At 56.7% G+C, this 18045-nt stretch overlaps 1 protein-coding gene across 3 annotated transcripts; it reads right to left on the reverse strand.

The window, feature by feature from the left end:
- Positions 1-116: 116 nt before the first annotated feature.
- On the reverse strand, positions 117-14370 carry Tns2 (tensin 2). 3 transcript variants are annotated; one of them, XM_040753751.1, is made up of 29 exons: positions 13639-14370; positions 12301-12409; positions 11882-11919; positions 10969-11016; positions 10643-10681; positions 10453-10502; positions 10074-10245; positions 9739-9789; positions 9150-9272; positions 9003-9067; positions 8167-8250; positions 7693-7805; positions 7543-7603; positions 7291-7366; positions 6961-7090; positions 6794-6859; positions 6600-6713; positions 5107-6321; positions 4831-4978; positions 4188-4741; positions 3996-4085; positions 3409-3534; positions 3084-3176; positions 2889-2966; positions 2659-2736; positions 2126-2294; positions 934-1002; positions 789-818; positions 117-678 (listed from the first exon to the last, which is right to left on the reverse strand). In XM_040753751.1, exons 1-29 carry the CDS (start codon positions 13708-13710, stop codon positions 540-542), a joined length of 4200 nt encoding a protein of 1399 aa, XP_040609685.1. In that variant the 5' UTR covers positions 13711-14370; the 3' UTR covers positions 117-539. The 3 variants fall into 3 exon arrangements, with proteins under 3 accessions (XP_040609685.1, XP_005067348.2, XP_040609684.1); XM_005067291.4 differs by lacking the exons at positions 11882-11919; positions 12301-12409; positions 13639-14370 and having other exon boundaries at positions 10977-11012; XM_040753750.1 differs by lacking the exons at positions 9003-9067; positions 9150-9272; positions 9739-9789; ... (5 more) ...; positions 12301-12409; positions 13639-14370 and adding an exon at positions 8517-8657.
- Positions 14371-18045: the final 3675 nt, after the last annotated feature.

The raw sequence follows: 18045 nt of genomic DNA on the forward strand, positions 1-18045 counted from the left end.
ACAGCTGAGGGCAGATGGCCCCAGGGCAGCTGTGGGTCACAAGCCAGCAGGGGGATGTCTCTGGGAGATGTACGTTTTTTCTTCTTCCTATGAAGAAGTAATCAACTCCTCAAAAGTTTATAGAAATTCTTTATTATTACACAAAAATAGACTCTCTTTTTTCCTCTGTTTATGTGATCCCACTCTGGTCTCTGTTCAGAGAGGAGGCAAAAGCTCCCACGCCTCTCCCCTCTCCCTCCATGATGGGACCTGCATCTGGGTGAAGCTGGCAGAGCCATTCCCCACCAGGCCTCCACTACTGATACCGCCTCACCCCTCACACCTGTCTCTGCCATCTGCTCACGTGCCAGGTCATCTCATGGGCCCACTCAATCAGCTTAGCAGGCAAGGGCAAGAACAGTGGCGCAGGCTGGTGCCACTCCCTCTTTCATAGGGTAGGCGCCGGCTCCTAGGGCTCCTGGGTCCAGGCCAAGGCAGTGAGAGCTGTGGGTGTTGGGAGGGTGCAGTGTTGATGTGGACTCAGAGATTGCAGCTTTCCTTCATTTTCTCTGGCCCAGTAGAACTTTGGTGATGAAGGTGACGATGGCACTTGCTGGTTGGTCTGGGTCAAGCTCAGCAAAGAGGTGACACACATTTTCCCAGGGGCTTCCTGGTTTCTTGGCCACGAAACCAAAGATCCTACAGGGACAAAGCCAGGGAGGGCCTTTGTATCCCTTTCGCAGGAGGATGATGCTGGCCGTGTGGGCCAGCTCATGCCTGTCCAGGGTTGGGCGTGCAGGGAGACTTACTTGGACGTGGTTCCATCTGGGTTGGTCCATCTGTAAAGAGAGAGAGCCCTGAAGGAGTACAGCCAAGGGCACAGCTCCTGAAAGGTGAGCTGGGGCTGAGGGTGGGAGGACCACAGGCTTGGAAAGGGATCCAAGGAAGGCTCACCTGCGGTCCTGGGGGTCAGTGCTGGAGAAGGTGATGCTGTTCACTGGGTAATGACGGCGAAAGAAGAGCCTGTGACGCGGAGGTTGGGGAAGGAAAGTCACACTTAGAAATCCAGGTTTGGAGAGATAGCTCAAGAGGTTAAGAGCACTGGTTGTTCTTTTAGAGGTCCTGAGTTCAATTCCCAGCAACCACATGGTGGCTCACAACCATCTATAGTGGATCTGATGCCCTCTTCTGGCATTAAGGCATACATCCAGATAGAGCACATTAAGTAAATAATAAAAGAAAAAAAAGAAAGAAAGAAAAGAAATTCAGGTTTCACCAGTGGTGGTAGTGCACATCTTTAATCCCAGCACTCAGAAGGCAGAGGCAGGAAGATCTCTGCAAGTTTAGGCCAGCCTGGTCTACAGAGTGAGTTCCAGGGCAATCGGGGCTACACAGAGAAAGCCCATCTTGAAAACCCAAGGGGGGAGGGAGGGGAAAAAAGAAAAAGAAATCCAGGTTTCGAAGCTGGAGAGATGGCTCAGAGGTTTAGAACACTGGCTGCTCTTCCAAAGGAGCTGGGTTCAATTCCCAGCACCCACATTGCAGCTCACAACTATCTGTAACTCCAGTTCAGGGGATACAATACCCTCACACACATATGCATGCAGGCAAAACATCATGCACATGAAATAAAAATAAATTTTTAGAAAGAAAGAAATGGTTTCCGGTCTGGAGGATGAGTTTGAATCCCCAGGACTTATAATTCCAGCCTCAGAAATCAGAGACAGAGTCCCAGGAGCAAGCTAGCTAGCAAGACCAGCTGCATCTTTGACTTCTGGGTTTGATTGAGAGACCCTGCCTCAATAAAGTGAAAGAGAGACCCCAAAAGATTTTTTTTCAAGGTTCTTCAAGGTTTCTCTGTGTAGCCCTGCTTGTCATGGAACTCGTTATGTAGATCAGGTTGGCTTCAAAATCAGAGATCCACTTGTCTCTGCCTCCTGAGTACTGGTATTAAAGTCATGTGCCACTACCACCTGGGACCAGAAAGATACTTAATTATCAAACTAGAGCCTCCAAACATAAATGCAAACATGTATGTACACATCACACACACACACACACACACACACACAAAGAAAAGAAAAGAAAATCCAGGCCCCCCAAAGTTCTTCCTTGGGCCTCTAAGGAGGCTGGTACCCAGGCTCACTTTCTCTGGTTATCTGTCAGTGTGATGCCTTGAGCTGAAACCTTGAAGTGGACAATGGCTGGTACTGGGTTGGGGCTGCAGCTCAGAGCTGCGGAGCTGGCCCTGGCCACGGCTTGAGGGCCAGTGAGTGACTCTGTCTCCACGGAGGTCAGGTAGAGCACACTGCAGGCTAAAAAGACAGGAAGCAGGTTGATGAGCTCGAGTGGCTTTGCCAGGACCAGGATCTGCCACTCTTTAGTCACCCTTTAGCTTCCCATCTCATCATCTCGTGCTTTTCCCTCAGAATGCTGTCTGAAAGCACTAGAGGCACGCACTGACAAGCCAGAAAGGCAGCTCCCAGACTCCAAGGGATCTACAGCCAGCAGCAGTGGCCCCTTCCCTGCCTCCTGAAAATGTGGGGCTCCTCTGCCTTTGTGGGTTAGATGTATCTGCCGGGTCTACCTCCTGCAGTCCTATCAATGCCCCTCCCCGTGTCTGGAGTCTACAGTGTCCTCTCGACCACCAGGGAGAGGGAGGGGAAGCGGGTCTCTTACCTGCTCCCTGACGCAGGAGGTCTGCTGCTGTGCTCATGTTGGTGGGCACTGGGGCCTCTGGGGTTTCTTCCAGAGGATCTGAGGAGATGAAGGCCACCAAGGAAGGTAAGAGGGAGAGCCTTCCCTAGTGCTAGAGGACTCCCTTAGCCACCATAAGGGGAGGGGGTGGGGAGACAGGGACCTCTCTGTTTGACTGTAGGGGTGGTGAGAGCTGAGGAGACATTACACACCTTTACTGGGAATTCGAAGACAGCAGGGCAGGGAGATGGGAGAGATGGAGTGCTGCGAGACCAGGGCAGAGAGGCTGCCTGCAAGCGGAGGGGAAAAATAACCATCCTGAAGGGCACATGGACAGCTATCTTGGCCCTCTTGAGGTCTCTCCCTTAACCAACCCTCCAGAGCCTTCTGAGACTCTTGTTTCTCACCAAAATAGGGCTCAGTAGGACATCCCTTGATCTTCACGCCTTTGGGCCCAGTCTCAATGAGGAAGTGTCGGACCAGCTGCTCTGAGGGGTCTCCTGAGAGGAGGGAGGGATGGAGAAGGTGAAGCTTTACTGGATTCCAGAATCTCAGTTTCTCCCCGCTCCTCCAGGGGCAGCTCTTTCCAGGGTGGGGGTGGGGGTGGGGGGTGGGGTGGCGTGGCGTTCCTTGCCCCTGCCCTTTATGGAGATGTCCTGTGCATCTCTCTACTCTTGGCTCCGCAGCTTCTCCCCTCTCCACACCCACTCCCTCAGTTTGAGCATGCTGTACCTTTCAAGGGCTGGGCACTGGGTGGGGGTGTGGCCACCTTGAGGGCTAGCCCATAGGCTCCTTGGAATGAGTGGCTGTCCCTGATCAGGAAGGCCCCAGGGTCCTTGTCTTTGAGCAGGGCAATGGCTGCAGGGCAAAAGTTAGAGATGGCTGGCAGCCCCACGCAGCCGCACTCAGCCCCACACAGCCGCACTAGCAGGCCTCCCACTCAGCCAGCCAGCCATGTGGATGGCAGGATTTTGGGACTTTGAATGACTAGTCTGAGGCCAAAGCTTAGAATTGCTGCTGGTATGCTGGGCAGTGGTGGTGCATGCCTTTAATCCCAGCACTTGGGAGGCAGAGGCAGGCAGATCTCTGTGAGTTCGGGACCAGCCTGGTCTTACAAGAGCTAGTTCCAGGACAGACTCCAAAACTACACAGGGAAACCCTGTCTTGAAAAACAAAAGACAAGCAAGAGAATGGCTGCTGGTGAGCAACATCTCCAAGAGCTGAGACAATGGAGACCAAAGCCCCCGCCAGGATGAGACAGCCAAGACAATCCTTGGAGGTGGGGTGGGATGGGTGCACTACTTTTTCTGGCTTCATACCTTGATCACGGGACAGGTGCGGCTTGTACCAGAACTTGGATGTGTCCTGGACGAACTTGACATTGCTTTGGTTCTCTTGTAAAGGATGTTCTAGGAGAGGAAGGGGTTGAGTTCAGACCCCAGGGTCCCCACAGTCTCTCTCTGGGAGGTGGGGTTCTTTAAAGGATACCTGATTGTCCTACACCCTTATACCTGGGGGCTGGGTGACATCTGGGAGAGGAGATGCAAAGGTGACATGTTGATTGGTGCCTCTGGCTGGTGGTGATGACTGTTGCCCAGACCCAGACAGGTGTCGTTTTTCAGGAAGTGGTGGCTGAGTGGGACCGTTGGCATCATAGGAGGCAGCCAATGGAAAGGCAGGGGTGGGTGAGCTCTGGGGTGGTTCTGGGCTGGCCACAAGCCAGGGCATCTGGGTAGGCACAGGAGTAAGTGGGGAGCCATCTGGGCTGTCTGGGGGGCCCCGCCAGGGGGCATGGCGGAGCCCGGGCAGGGTGGTTGGCACAGGGCCCCGAGGACTGGCGCTGTTGGAGTGACCCCCTGGGCTCCTTTCCTGAGGCCAGCCATTGGGTGAGCTGGGTGGGGAGGTCTGGGAGAAAGGGCTAGGGTCTGGTGGCTCAGGCCTGCTGCTGGCCAGCAGCTCAGGAGCCTTTTCAGTGCCTCCTTGGACAACAGAGGGCAAGGCCTCGCCAGGACTCAGTCTCTGAGTTGCTGCCAAAGGGGGAGACATGGTGTCTTGCCGTCGGGTGCTGCAGGGGAAATAGAGATGAACAGACAGCCCCCGCTTTGGGCTGCTGACACCCATAGAACTTGCCCAGGTAGCTAAGGCCCTCAGTACCTTTCTTTGCCCTGGACTGGGCTGCTGGTGTGCAGGGGTGTAGAGGGACCAGACAGCTCTGAAGAGGCAGTGCACTGGGCATCTCGGGGAGACCGCGGCAGCGTGCTGTGCCCACTGGGACCATCCCTCCAGGACAGCTCAGGTGACTCTGAGATGAGGAGAGGACTCTGAACAGGAGCCTGCTTTTCTGCCTGGCTCAGTTTCTTCCTACCCCAGCATCACAAAAGCATTTAGAACCCTCCTCTACCCTGGACATTCCCACTCTAGTGTCCTCACCTGTAGATGCCAAGGGTCTTCCTGTTGAGACCAGGTGCCCAGGCAGTGGGTACTTGTCCCTTCCATCCTCTGCAGTAATCTCATAACCCAGCTTCCTGGATTGCAGGTAGGGCGGACTTCCCGGGGACACAGAGCCAGCCCGTGGTGAGTGGGCACCAGGGCCAGGGTACCCTCTTCCCTCACTTGGAGATCCACAACTGTGAGGTGCCCGGCCATATACTGGGCAGTAACTAGGAACTGCTCCTCCATAGCCATAGGTTACCAGGGCAGGGTACCCTGGATGTGCATACCTGCCTTCAGGGCACATGGCATACGAGCAGCCCTCATGCCCTTCCTCACCCACCTTGGGTGGTTTCAGGCAGCTGTAGTCAGGCACTGGGGCATGGTGATGCCCACAGGCAGGCACCAACAGAGGCAATGGGTGTCCAGGCCTCACTGGGTGCAGGAGAGGCTTGCCTGCTTCGCTGGCCCACCCCTCTCCAGCCTCCCTCTCTAGCCGCAGTCCATACAGGGCTGCTGTGGGCAGTGCCAGCTTCTCTTCACATGCTGGGCATGAGCATAAAGCAGGTACTCCAGGGTCCTCCAGGATCACCACCTCCCGGTAGCCTGCTGAGCGGTAGCCAAAGTCCCCATTGGCTGTTTTCCCTAGCTCAGATGCATAGGGATATGGCCCTTCTGACAGTGACCTGCAGAGGCGCCTCTTCTCCACAGAGGCTTCTGCGTAGCCTTGGGGTTGTCCCTCATAGCCCCCATAGGGCAGCCGTCGTCTCTCTAGGGTTCCCTCAGGCCGGTAGTAGCCCCCATTGGGGACCGCACAAGGCTCCCGGTAGCCCTGCCGGCAGGAGCAGTGGCGGCTGAGGCCAGGCCTATGGCCTGGATACACCCCAAGATGCAGGCCCCCACCTACAGAGGGCTGCTCTTCATCATCTAGGATGGCCGTCTCACGCCCAGCTCCACGGCCTCCGCTGGCCACTCCACAGCCTCCCAGCAGACGATCCAGCTCCTGGCGTTCAGCAGCGGTTGGGGGTGGTCGGCCAGGGGATTCTGCTGTGGGTTCTGTGGTGAGGGTGGATGAATGGCCAGAGTCACTGCTGACAGAGAGCAGGGGCGGTGGGGGGAGCTCTGGAGAAGGTGCTGGTGGAGTCTGGCGGGGGACCCGCTGCACCTGGGCATAAGGACTGCCATCCAGTGGGCCCCTTGTGTGGGCCAAAGAGCCTGAGTGGAGAACAATTTGTGAGTAGGGACAGCACTAACACCTTAGTGGGCCTCTCCCCACAGCCACAAATCTGTCTCCCGCATGCCCACCTCCCCACACACCACCCACCCCACACACCACCCACACTGCCCTCCCGCATGCCCACCTCCCCACACACCACCCACACTGCCCTCCCGCATGCCCACCTCCCCACACACCACCCACACTGCCCTCCCGCATGCCCACCTCCCCACACACCACCCACACTGCCCTCCCGCATGCCCACCTCCCCACACACCATCAACACTGTCCTCATGGTGCTGGTTGAAGTTCTCGTAGGAGTCCCAGCGTACCGCAGGCTCTGTTGTGTTGTAATCCACTGAGACAGAGGGATCGTTCCGTGGGGTATTGCCTGTGGAAAGTCACCTAGGTACTAAGGACCAGGGTTTCCTAATACCTTCAGCACCCTACTGCTCCAGCTCCCACTCTTACCCTTGACCTTCTCAGGACTGTAGGAAAAGACAAATTCCACTGAGGCTTGGAAAGGGAAGCGCTCATCTGTGGAGGAGGAGGTAGGTGATGGTGGCGGTGGTGAGGAACCAGAGCCTGCTGACACCCCCTTCCCTGCCCACCTGCCACTTCACTGGTCTCTGACTCACCAGCCCAGGCCTCATCTAGCTGGTCCTTGGGGAAGGTGAGCCGGGATCCATGAATGGTACATGTGTGGAACTGAACTCGGAACACAAGTGTCCGGTCTGTCCCCTGGCCACCCTTGTGATAGCAGGTTACCTGAAGGAGGGCAGGAGGCTGGGGGTCAGACTTTACCTCAAGAGCTGCCAGGTCACAGCTTCTGCCATTCCCTGATCTCAAGGTAAACTCTCCTGGGAGAACAGGAGTAGGATTCTCTTTGGATCTGCCAATCCTGCTTGAACTATATGGCTAGAAGCCCCCCACTCCATTGAAATCCCCATCTTCATGATCCTCCTCACCATGACATCGCCTTTGAGGAGGAGAGCTGGCTCTAGGCTGATGCAAAGTTGCTGGGGTCCTGGGCCTGCAATGTGACTTTGGGCAGAGAGAAGGCAGAACGGTCAGGGCATCCAGGGAGAGCACAGAGTCAGGCTCTAGGGAGTACTTCAGCCTCCCTGGCTGGAGTCAGAAGACTAGGTCCGGGGAGGATGGGGACAGCTGAACGGACACAGGCACAGATGGGTGTCAGGGACAGGGAACAGAGTACTCACTAGACTCCAGATGTGTAGACCAGCTGCATAGACTGGTAGATCTTGAGGAAGGGTTGGAAGCCTGAAGGGGCGGAGGACATGGGGGCTGTGGGGTAAAGTGAGGTGGGAAATGGCTGCTGCCCCCATGTAATACATCTCAGGTGGACCTACCTGTGCTGGGCTCCAAGGCTGGCAGTACGGGCACAAACACATAGTGCAGGAACAGCGGGCTGCTGTTCATTCTGATGGAGCCAGACAGCAGCCCGCTGAAATAGCTGACGTAGCTGTTGGGAGAGTGCCAAGGAAAACAGCAGCAGCTCAACAGTGCAGACCCTCCACCCTACCTTGGGAGACCCAGACTGTCCTTCTGCTCTTCAAGGAGGCAAGCTCCCCTCGCCCCGGGAAGCCTTCCTTGCAAGCCTCTGCTTTACTTTCTTCACAGACCTGGCCATCAGCTAGAATGATCCAGTCTGTTTATGTGTGGCTTCTTGCCTTCCACTCCACTAGCAAGTGGATGCCATGAGAGCCTGACCTTGTTTGTTCTCAGTTCCCAGAACTTGGCATGGTGCCTGGCTCCCTTGCATTGTGGGATTCAGGTTTCCTGCCTGAGCAGGAGAATCAGCCCTTCCCCACTGGGCTGCTCACCGGCGCTGGGAGGGCTGTAGTTCCGTGGCCACCTTGTCCTCACAGAATTTTCTCATGGTGAGAGTTGCCAGTGCCTGGTCTGCCCTGGGGAGAGCAGGGCAGGAGGGGGTGCTTAGGGATCAGTCTCATTCCGGCCTTCCACACCTAAGCCCCCAGGGAAGGAGGAACCAGGAGATTCCTCTCAGTGTAGAGGGGACCCCCAGCGGTGAAGAGACCTAGCAGCCCTTCAGTAGTTTCCCAGTTGTAGGGCCTCAGGCAATTGTCCCCTGAATTTGACTTTCCTCACCTGTAAAATGGGCAGTTAGATAAGCTGATGGGTTGAATTATGTCCCTCCCCCAGAGAAATGTACCTCAAATGTGACCTTATTTAGAAATAGGGTCTCTGCAGATGTGATTAGATAGGTTAAGATGAGATCATGCAGGAGCAAGGTGGGTGACTGGTCCTTAGAAGAGGAGAGACAGAAACAGACGCAAGAGAACACCATGTGTCGGAGGCAGAGGTTGGAGTGATGCCGCCGCAAGCCAAGACCACCAGAAGCTGGAAAGAGGCAAGGAAGGAGTCTGCCTAGAGTCACAGCGAGAGTTAGGCCCCACTGGCACCGTCACTTTGAATGCTTAACATCTTAGAACTGTGAGACAACTGAGTTATCTTAAGCCAGTTCATGGCATTTTGCTGATAGCCCTAGGAAACTAGCCCAGCTCATCTGTTGGGGAGTACTGGGCGCCTAAGTGGAGATAGGCTGTATCATACCAGGTTTACAGTGTAGGACTCTGACTAAAGAGGAAAGCTCAGACAGGGCCAGATGAGGAAGGGCCACTGTGTCAGGGCAACTCACCCTGCAGAGATCTTGCTGTAATGCATATAGGCAGAGACGATGACTCCAAGCTTGCCCTTGCTCCCCTGAGAGATAGAGAGACGGGGTTGTGCGGCCTACTCGTTATAGCTGATGCCTCAGCTCTGTGACCCCAAGGTCCCAGCCTACCTTGCAGTACAACACGACCACGTGCTGCGGGTCAGCACTGAGCCAGGTCTCCATGGCTTTGCAGATGGAACACAATTTGTCCAGAGGTGGAGCGTGCAGCTCAGGCCAGCCAAAGTCCTGCACCTGGGGAAATACAAGGGTACAATTGTGTGTGTGTGTGTGTGCGTGGCGGGGGTATGGACATAAAACCCAGGCCCTGGGGCAAAGTGGGGCTTGCTAGTAGCCCCACAGTAGCCTGGACACTTTTTTTTGTTTTGTTTTGTTTTGTTTTTGCTTGTTTTTTTCAAGACAGGGTTTCTCTGTGGCTTTGGAGGCTGTCCTGGAACTCCCTTGGTAGTCCAGGCTGGTCTCGAACTCTGCCTCTGCCTCCCGAGTGCTGGGATTAAAGGCGTGCACCACCAACGCCCGGCTGCCTGGACACTTTTTACAGCCATACTGCACCATGCCTTCAGATATCTTAAAAGGTATGTCATATGAGAGAGTGCTTAAGAGTAAAGTGGATGTCAGCTGCTACTAATAACAAGGAGGCAGGATCTTCTCACAGGGTTGGTTCAAGCTTAAAGGGCAGACGGACCATTTTCCCTCCTACCTTAGGGTTCAGGCGGGTCAGGTCATGTCGTTTCTCTGAAAGGTTGAAGAGCTGAAATAAAGGGAAGAGTTAGATGAAGGCAACTTCAGACAGAGGTGCTGGAGGTGGACCCTCAATGAGAATCTTACTCTAAAATAAGTTAGCAATCATCTGGAACTGAATTCTCTGCGAGCTGCGGCCCGCCCGACTGAGCTCCGCCCCGCCCCGCCCCGCCTTTGCACACTAATACCCGCCCCCTGCCAGCTCCATTTCAGGGATTGATGACAAACAGTAGCCTTGCTCAGTTGGACCTCCCAGCCCTCTCATTGGTTGAATCTGGCCAACCCGCTCCTTACCAGGTACTTGTCCCGGTGCTTGGATTGCAGCACGTGGGCCAGTTCGCGCAGGTGGCCCCGGTGTCGCTGCTCGTCCGGCCGTGCGGGGAAAGCCGCAGCTAAGATCCGCTCGGTCACATAGGTGAGGTCCAAGTCCCAGCGACGCTCCATGAGCGGATCCAGGCTGAAGCTCCTGGAGAGGTCGCAAAGCTGATTTAGGGAACAGAGGCGAGGCGCCCCCTGGGGCTAGGAGGGTCCTGGGGAGCGCTGGGAAGCCTGCTAGGTCCTGAGATGCGCACTGCCCTGGGTGTTTTATTGTTTTATTGGGGACCAATGCCATGAGCTGAGTAGAGGTCCGGTGGAAAGTGCCCACGTGGGATCACCCGGCGCCCTCACTCACCTAGGTAGAGTGCTGCGTTGCTTTGAGTGGTTCAGGGACTTGGTGGATCCCTGGTGGATGAGAAACCGTATATCGACATCTCTTTGGACGCATCTCTTCTAGGCTTCCCCAGTCCAAAGGTCCACAAACCGTGGTCTCCCAAAAGCTACCCACGCGCCCGTCCTTGCCCAGGCCCCTAAGCATCCCTTACCAGGTGTTCTATGCGCCGTACTGGGGCAGTGTTTCTCCGCTAGAGGGAGGAGGTGGGGGAGGAAATGGGAGTGGTTAGGGCCTGGGCAATGACCAGTCTGGACCTGGGGTGTGGGGGGGGGGGTGGGAGGGCATGTCCGTGTCTACTCCCTGGGGGAAAAGAGAGGACTCCAGCCCCCCCTCCCCAGGCCCTAGAGGACAAATAACAGCGAAGAGCTAGCACAGTCAGTAACCACAGTTCTAGGTAACCTCCTGGAGCCCCCACTCTGGGACACTAGGCCTCAGGACACTAGTCAGGGTCCTGTCTTCCCTGCCCCATCCTAGAGCACACTCACCAGCTCCGCGGGGGGGCAAGGCCTGGCAGGATGAAGTCACCTGGAAGGAGATGGGCGATGGGTGTTATGGACTGAGCCGGTGGAGTGGGTACCCTGCCTCAGCGGGAAGGTGGAGGGGCTGTCAGCTGATGAGTACAGGCTCCAGCTGAGCTTCCTCTATTCCTCTATTTAAGGGAAGCCTTGCTTCTGGCCTCCCGGTTCCCCACCTTTCAGGCCCCCTGCTTGTTGCTCTTGGCTCTCAGCCCCCTGCCCAAACAGACCCCCATTCATCCAGCTGCAGGACAGGAGTTATATATAGGGGCAGGCAGGCAGGCAATGGCCAGGGGTGGACACTAGCTTCTTTCACCGTTGAGACCCCACCCATGGGCACATAGCTCCCCCAAGCTAGCTTGAGGCCCTGGGACTACCCCAGCACTGAAGGAGGAGCGTTCCTTACAGATGGGGCTGTTTTAGGTTTCAGTGGACAGTAGGTGCCACCTACAGTATGTATCTGGAGAGGCCCAGCCCTTCCTGCACCCAGGATAAGACCAACTCTGGCATCCTGAGGACCCTTCCCCAGAGGGAAAGCACAGGCTATCCCAGTGCCTGGTCTCTGAAACCCTGCTCCCTCTCTATCCACCCCACCCCTTCCTCCTCCTCCTTCTCCACCCCCCCATCCTCTCGCCAGCTGCAGCCTGGGCACAGCACCAAGACAAATGCTGTCTCACTGTCCACCCTCCTGGGCCAACCCTCCAGGGGTGGAGTAGGGTAGTTCTTAAAGGGCCCAACACCCCCACCTCGCTACCCAGGAGGGGTCTCCAGGAATGGCAGGGGACCGGGTGGTAGAACCTTGCCAGTGTGGCTGAAAAAGCCTGTCTGGGCAGTGAAAAGACTCCATCCCCCGACAGCTAGGACCAGGTACCCACCTTGGCTTCGCATTTTCTGTGTGTGGCCACCTTGCAGACTAGAGAGGAAGGGGAGAAAAGCAGAGGCTTATAGGAGCGGTGAAAGTGACCGTCCTCCACCTCCCCAGGCCCTTTAAGCCAACCCCGGACTTAACACTAGACTGCAGGAGTAGTGAGCAGGGCAGGGTACCAGCAGGTTCTGCTCCAGAGTCAGGGACTAGGGTCAGAGGTCTAGGATGAATGGAGGTGAGGAGGAAGGACAGCCCCTAGTCACAGGTGAGGATGGGAAGGTGGCAGGGTCACAGATCTGCTGGGCTGTGGCAAGGTACGGGTGTCGCACAAGCGAGGGCATTTGTTCTTGCTCTGTGAGCCTGCTTCTGGAGCCAACCAGTACAGTGGCCTTAGGGGAGGGCTCAGGGTACACAGGGAGAGCACCTCACCTCGGCAGGAGACACCAGTCCCATCAATGGTCACTTTACACACTGCACACACCGGAGCTTTCTTCCGGAAAACCTTCTCCCGGAAGCTGTGTGGTTCTGCTTTCCTAGGCTGCGGGTGGGATGACAGACAGACAGAGGTGTGAGTTCCTAGTGGACCCATCTCTGAGGCTGGATAGGAAACCTTGCCTTCGGTAGATGCTGCTGCTTTCTCCCCTTCTACTTCAAAGCCTCGGAACTCTCAGGCACACTTGACCACAGCTGTCTCAGGGTAGTCATGGGGCCTGTCCTCTACAGGGCTTGGAATGTGACCCCTTGCGTCACCTTGGCTGGGTCAACCCCTCCCTTAGGTCCCCTCACGTGGCCCTGCTATGTGTTTCCTTGTCACTGCCACTTCAAATGTGAGGGCTTTCAAAATCTTGGCAGAGTGGGGGTCTGACTCTTCCCATCTTGCTCCCCCCCAGATGAGGCTTGTATACCGTGAGCTGACGGCCCAGACACACATTGTCACATAACACCCAGACTGGCTGTAGTCAGTCCTGAGCCCCGGCTCTCAATGTCCCCAAGCTCCAGGCAGCTGACATGCCCACTCGCCCAGGGTCAGAACAACATGTTGACTCTGCGCATTGAGGCTGCAGGCAGCGGTTGTATAAGAAGGGGGTGACAATGTTGGAAGGAGGAATGACAGTGGGGACAGACAAGCAGCTGCCTTGCGGCCTCTGTATGTCCCCTCCGCATCCAGAGATAGTGAGGCCAGCAGCTGGGCTGCTTCCAGTTGCCCGGGTCGACTTCAGTCCCTCCCATGGCAGTCCATGCCTCCCACCCCAACCCCTCCACGCACATTCTTCATCTGTAACAAGCTCCTGTTGTTCCTGGACACCTTCGAAAGGCAAGGGGGCAGACAACGACATAGGAACAGCTTTGGTCCCTTGAGTGGGACCCACTAGGATGCTTGGACACAGTTGTTGATAACATCATGTGCAGATGATGTCAGGGAAGGCATCCTCCCAGTCAGCGCCTGGAGACCCGGCCTCCTCCCTACCCTTCATAGCCCTTTTCCCATCCCTTTCTCTCAAGCTTCCCTGGGAGGTCAGGGCTTAAGCTCTTAGCTGAACCCCCAGGGCTTGTTCAGGCTTCAGCAAGGAACTGCTGCAGAGAAGTCCAAACGGATGGCAGGATCATACTCAGGGGACCAGGGGGATGAGGGGGATACTGAGAGTCGAGACAGGAGCAGGAGAAGAGGCTGAAATTAGCACGAGCGCCTGGTCCGAGTCCTGGCCTTCCCACCTTGCCCAAACCTCCACCCTGCCCCACCTTTGCCCAGCTGGTGGGCGCTCCTACCCTGCTGGTGGCCCGGCTGCTGTCCCTCCCCAGGGCTCTGAGCAACCTTTCCATAGGGCCGCTGGACTTCATGGTGTCTGGCTGCCTGGGCTCTTGGCTGCAGGGCCTGAACAATGCTGGGGCCTGGCCTGGGGCTTCCTGGAAGCAGCCTGGCGGAGGCAGCCGCTTCCCTTGGGTGGAGGGGAGGCTGTCTGGCTGGTGTGTGGAGCAGCCTGGCCCTGGAAGTGGAGGGAAGTGCAGGCGGGAAGGGGCAGGTCGCTGCTCCAGGAAGTGGGGTGGGGGAGGATGTGGGGGAGGCCAGGAGATCAGATTCCCAGGATCTACCCCTGCTGGGAGTGTCAGCTCAAGATCTCTGGCTCTCCCCGTCTCCTCTGGAGCTGCCTCTCACCCGGTGGGCTACCCTGTGTAGGGGTCTGTGGTCTTGAGATCCAGCCCTGGAATCAGTCAGTGGGGCAGGGTGGGAATTCAGGTCTCGGGGCAGGGCTTGAGGGCCAGAGAAGAACACTGTGTCCCCAGCCAGTCTCTAGCCTGGACTCTTAAGCTCCCTTGGGACTTCCTGTGGGAAGGGAGTGGAGCTGGGAACCAGTACCCCTGGCAGGCTAGGACTCAGAATAATTAGGGTGAAAGAAAGTAGGGATGAGGGTTAGCTTTCTTGTCAGATGGGAAAGAATCCTGCTGTGCCCTCCTCAAGGTCAGAAGGCCCAGCTGCCCACAGTAGTGAGTGATCCATTTTGTTGCAACCCAGAGCCCTGGAAAGGTTCCACCTGAAGACCCCAGCTGCTGTGCTCCAGATAAAACTCAACAGTTCCTGGCATAGTCCCCACCCACCCACCCACTCAGACCTGAGCACTACCTTCATGGCTCTTCTGGGCTTGGCTCTTCTTCCTCTGTGGCTGTCACTGGACCTGAGGACTGGACAGGAGGCCCCCTCCCAACACATACGCCACCCCCTCTAGGGCCTCCTGCTTCCCTCCTGGGAATAGGGCCAACTTCCTGTCCCAGGAGTCAAGGGAAGGAGGTGGATGGGGCCTTGGAAACGATGGAACAGTCTTCCTAAAACAAGGGTCAATGGCCTGGGGGTTCTCAGCTCAAGCCCTGGACAGCAGCCTTTGGAATGCTGTAGCTGTCACTTGAAAGAATGTACAATCTTGTTGCCCTCATTTGCATGGTATTTACTGAATGTCCCAGTGCAACTCCTCCAGTTCTGGCTACATGCACAGGGCACTCTGCCTCCAGTTCATCCAGGTGAAGGGCTGGTCTAATCCTCCCTGATTCACCTTAGAAAGCCTGTCCGGCTGGGAAGCCTGAGCCCTCTTCCTGCATGCTCCAATTCTCTAGGAAGCCTGTCACCTGTGTACCCTGTCTAGAAGGTGGCACCTGAGGGCCAAGGTGTGGGCTCTGTAACTGGAGAGGGCTCTGTAATTCCTACCCAAGTCCTGGCTGTGTCCCAGGACATTCCAGGCCGATGGCCAGGTGGACAACTGGGCCTGGTCTGATTCAGCACCCAGCCCTGCTGGGGGAGAGGGGTCATTGTAGGGCCTGTGTGAGCGTGGCTCCCCTTAGCCAGTGTTTTTCCTCTGCATCGATGGCCATAGCCCTACTTCTGCTGCCTCCTTGTGGGACTGAAAGTCCCCTCCTCTGGGAAAAGTCCCCAGACATCCTCTGGCCCCACCCAACTTTCACTGCCCACCCAGACCTAGAAAAGTGTCCATTCAAATGACTGCAATGAGGGCTGTGGGCTGAGCACTACGTCGGCTGGCCAAGGGCTCTGAGAGTCCCCACCACGGGGAGTGGAGTACTTCTGGAAGGATCCTGAAGGATGGCTGAGGTGGCATTATCAGATAGATCCTCATAGGGCCTCGCTTCCCACCTCCTGCCTGGAATATTCCAGAGCTTTTTTTGCTTCTCCCCAGCAGGGCCCCCTCTTACTCTGAAGCCTTGGGTTTGTTTGGAGAAACCCCTCCACCCACCCACACACCCCCCTCCTTCCTGGAAATAGCTGTGGTTGGATGAGAAGCTGGGAGCCGGGCCACAGAGGAGTGAGGCCCAGGAAAGAAGGGAGGGGAATAGAGGTAGGATTCTAGGGTGTATCTAGAGGGACCTAGGGGGTATCTAGGCAGGGCGGAAGTAGAATAGGGCTGACAGGGGGAATCAGCTTCATCTGTGCCTGTATTGTGCCTCAGTGTTCCAGATAGAGAACATGAGAAGAAAACGCTTGCATGTCCTCTGCCAGGCCAGGGCCGAAACACTGCTGCCAGCTACCGCGAGCATCTTGTGCTCAAAAGTGTGCTTGTCGCTTGAGCTGGGGGTGAACGCAGAGGCCCCGACCCTACAGTAGTGCGCCGTAGAACGCGGGAAGGCGGGGCGGCCTGTGCTAGGACCACAGCCGTGCCCCGCCCCCTGGTCACCTCTAGGCTCTCTAACTGTCCCCTAGCTCACTGCGACCGACCGGGAGGGCGTTGGCGGCAGGTAGTCCCAGCCACCGGGATCCTCCGCACCCGGTGTTCCGGGACCCCCCGGTGGCTCTGCGTCCCCTGGCGCCCGCCCCTGGCTCGGACCGCGCTGTGACGCAGAGGGCCACCGCCCGCGCTCCCGCTCGCTCGGCGTGGTGTGGCCACTCACCTGTGGGGGGCGCCCGGAGGGCTGGGGGCGCGGCTGACCGGGGCAGCAGCAGGGGGCGCCCCCGGGCCAGCCCATCCCGGCCAGCCGCACCGCGACAAGACACGCGGAGACAGCGGCAGCTGCGCGGGATGGGCACTCAGCTGGCTCCCTCCCTCCCTCCGCGCCCTGCTGCCACCTCCTCCCGCCCTCCGGCTCCCTCCTTCTTCCCGGGCTCCAATCGCCACCTTCCATCCGCTCCCCGCCCGCGCCGCCTCCTTTTCCCTTCCTCTCCTCCCACTGTCCTTCCCGCGAACGGCTCAGCGCGCCGAGGCAGGCTCGCAGACCGAGCTGGCAGCCAGAGCCGGGGAGGGATTGCACGTGGGAAGGCAGCCCCCGGAAGCCTCAGACCGAGAGGCTGCAGAGGGATACCGGCGGAGAGAAACGCGTGAGCCGCACAGACTCCTAAAAAGAAGGTGGACAGAGAACAGCTGCGAGGCCTTGGCACCTCTGCCGCCTCTTTCCTGCAGGGATTTAGTTTGAACCAGGCCTGACCTAGTGGGGGCGCCAGACTTAGACACATAATGTACTGGTGTCCCAGGTCTTAGGACACCGCTTCCTGGTGCTCTCCCCACCGGAGCTTTCTGTGTTGTCTCTTCTCCCAGAGGACTCAGAGCTCAGGGCCCGCACAAGCTTCAAAGCTTCCCCGCTTCAACGGCTTTAGTTATCGCTCCGGTGTTCTTGGGTCTTATCAATGCAAGTTCTTTTGGTGGTGTCGTTATCTCATTCCTTTTTTCCTTTTTTTTTTTTCGAGACAGGGTTTCTCTGTATTGTTTTGGAGGCTGTCCTGGAACTTGCTCTGTAGACCAGGCTGGCCTCGAACTCACAGAGATCCGCCTGCCTCTGCCTTCCGAGTGCTGGGATTAAAGGCGTGTGCCACCAACACGGCGTCTCATTCCCATTTTAAAAGTCTGATATTGGATAGGAACGTCTGGAATTAAACTGATGGGCCATGGTGCTTGAGTTGTGACACTGGGAAGGGACGGAGGAGGGTAAGGATGCGTGGTCCTAGAGTCTTTGAATTGATGGCCGTTCCATGTTCCCAGCATTCTTCAGCAGATTATATTATCCTTCCCACTGGAACTTCCATAAGTTGGTGGAGCCAGAGGACCTCCATGCTGAGAAGTGAGAAGTTCCCAAAGCAGTCCAGCACTGCCTGCCTAAGCCCTCTGGGTCTGCCTGCCTGTCCCATCTCAGCAGAGTTCTGTGCCCATCCTGTCTCTGGCAAAGGCTAGGTTTGACGGTTTGGTTCTGATTCCCGTGAAACGGAGCACCTGATTCTAATCTGGCAGTTGATAAGAGCTGGAAGCAGGGTTACTGGGTCTTTCTGTCCAGGGGGCACGTTAGGACTCCTGGGGGACTAGAGGAGAGCTGGAGAGGCGATGAGGAGGGAATGGTTGCACTGGCAATGAAGAGAGAGAGAAGCAGAAGTTAGTGGCAGGGATTGGAGGCTCACAGGAAAGTGCAAGGCAGGAGGCCATGCTGTGGCAAGATTGTACTATGTAACATGGAATATGAAAATATATTATTTGATGCCAGTAGCTAGCTCTTTTAACATCCAGCCCTTTCCAGAATGGCCTGGGCTTTTAGACCAGGCTGGTATTAAACTCAAGAGATCTGCCTGCCTTCCTGTTGGGATCAAAGGCATGGGCCCCCTCAGCAGGTTCCCCATAGGTTATAATCTCTGAAGTCACCAATGACTGAGCAACATTGATTGAATCTCAAGGGTGGTGGGACTAGAACTTCATA

Source organism: Mesocricetus auratus, unplaced genomic scaffold (genome assembly GCF_017639785.1).
Source record: "Mesocricetus auratus isolate SY011 unplaced genomic scaffold, BCM_Maur_2.0 Super-Scaffold_100010, whole genome shotgun sequence".
In the NCBI taxonomy this organism is placed as follows: domain Eukaryota; kingdom Metazoa; phylum Chordata; class Mammalia; order Rodentia; family Cricetidae; genus Mesocricetus; species Mesocricetus auratus.

What these genes read in the sequence shown, in the direction of transcription:
- Tns2 (XM_040753751.1), bottom strand. Translation starts at nt 13,710, where the DNA reads ATGAAGTCCAGCGGCCCTATGGAAAGGTTGCTCAGAGCCCTGGGGAGG. An exon ending in CTACAGCCCTCCCAGCGCCG is followed by an intron (nt 7,806 to 8,166) that starts GTGAGCAGCCCA and finishes CTCTCCCAACAG; the next exon opens with CTACGTCAGCTATTTCAGCG. An exon ending in TCCTCAAAGGCGATGTCATG is followed by an intron (nt 7,091 to 7,290) that starts GTGAGGAGGATC and finishes GCCCTCCTTCAG; the next exon opens with GTAACCTGCTATCACAAGGG.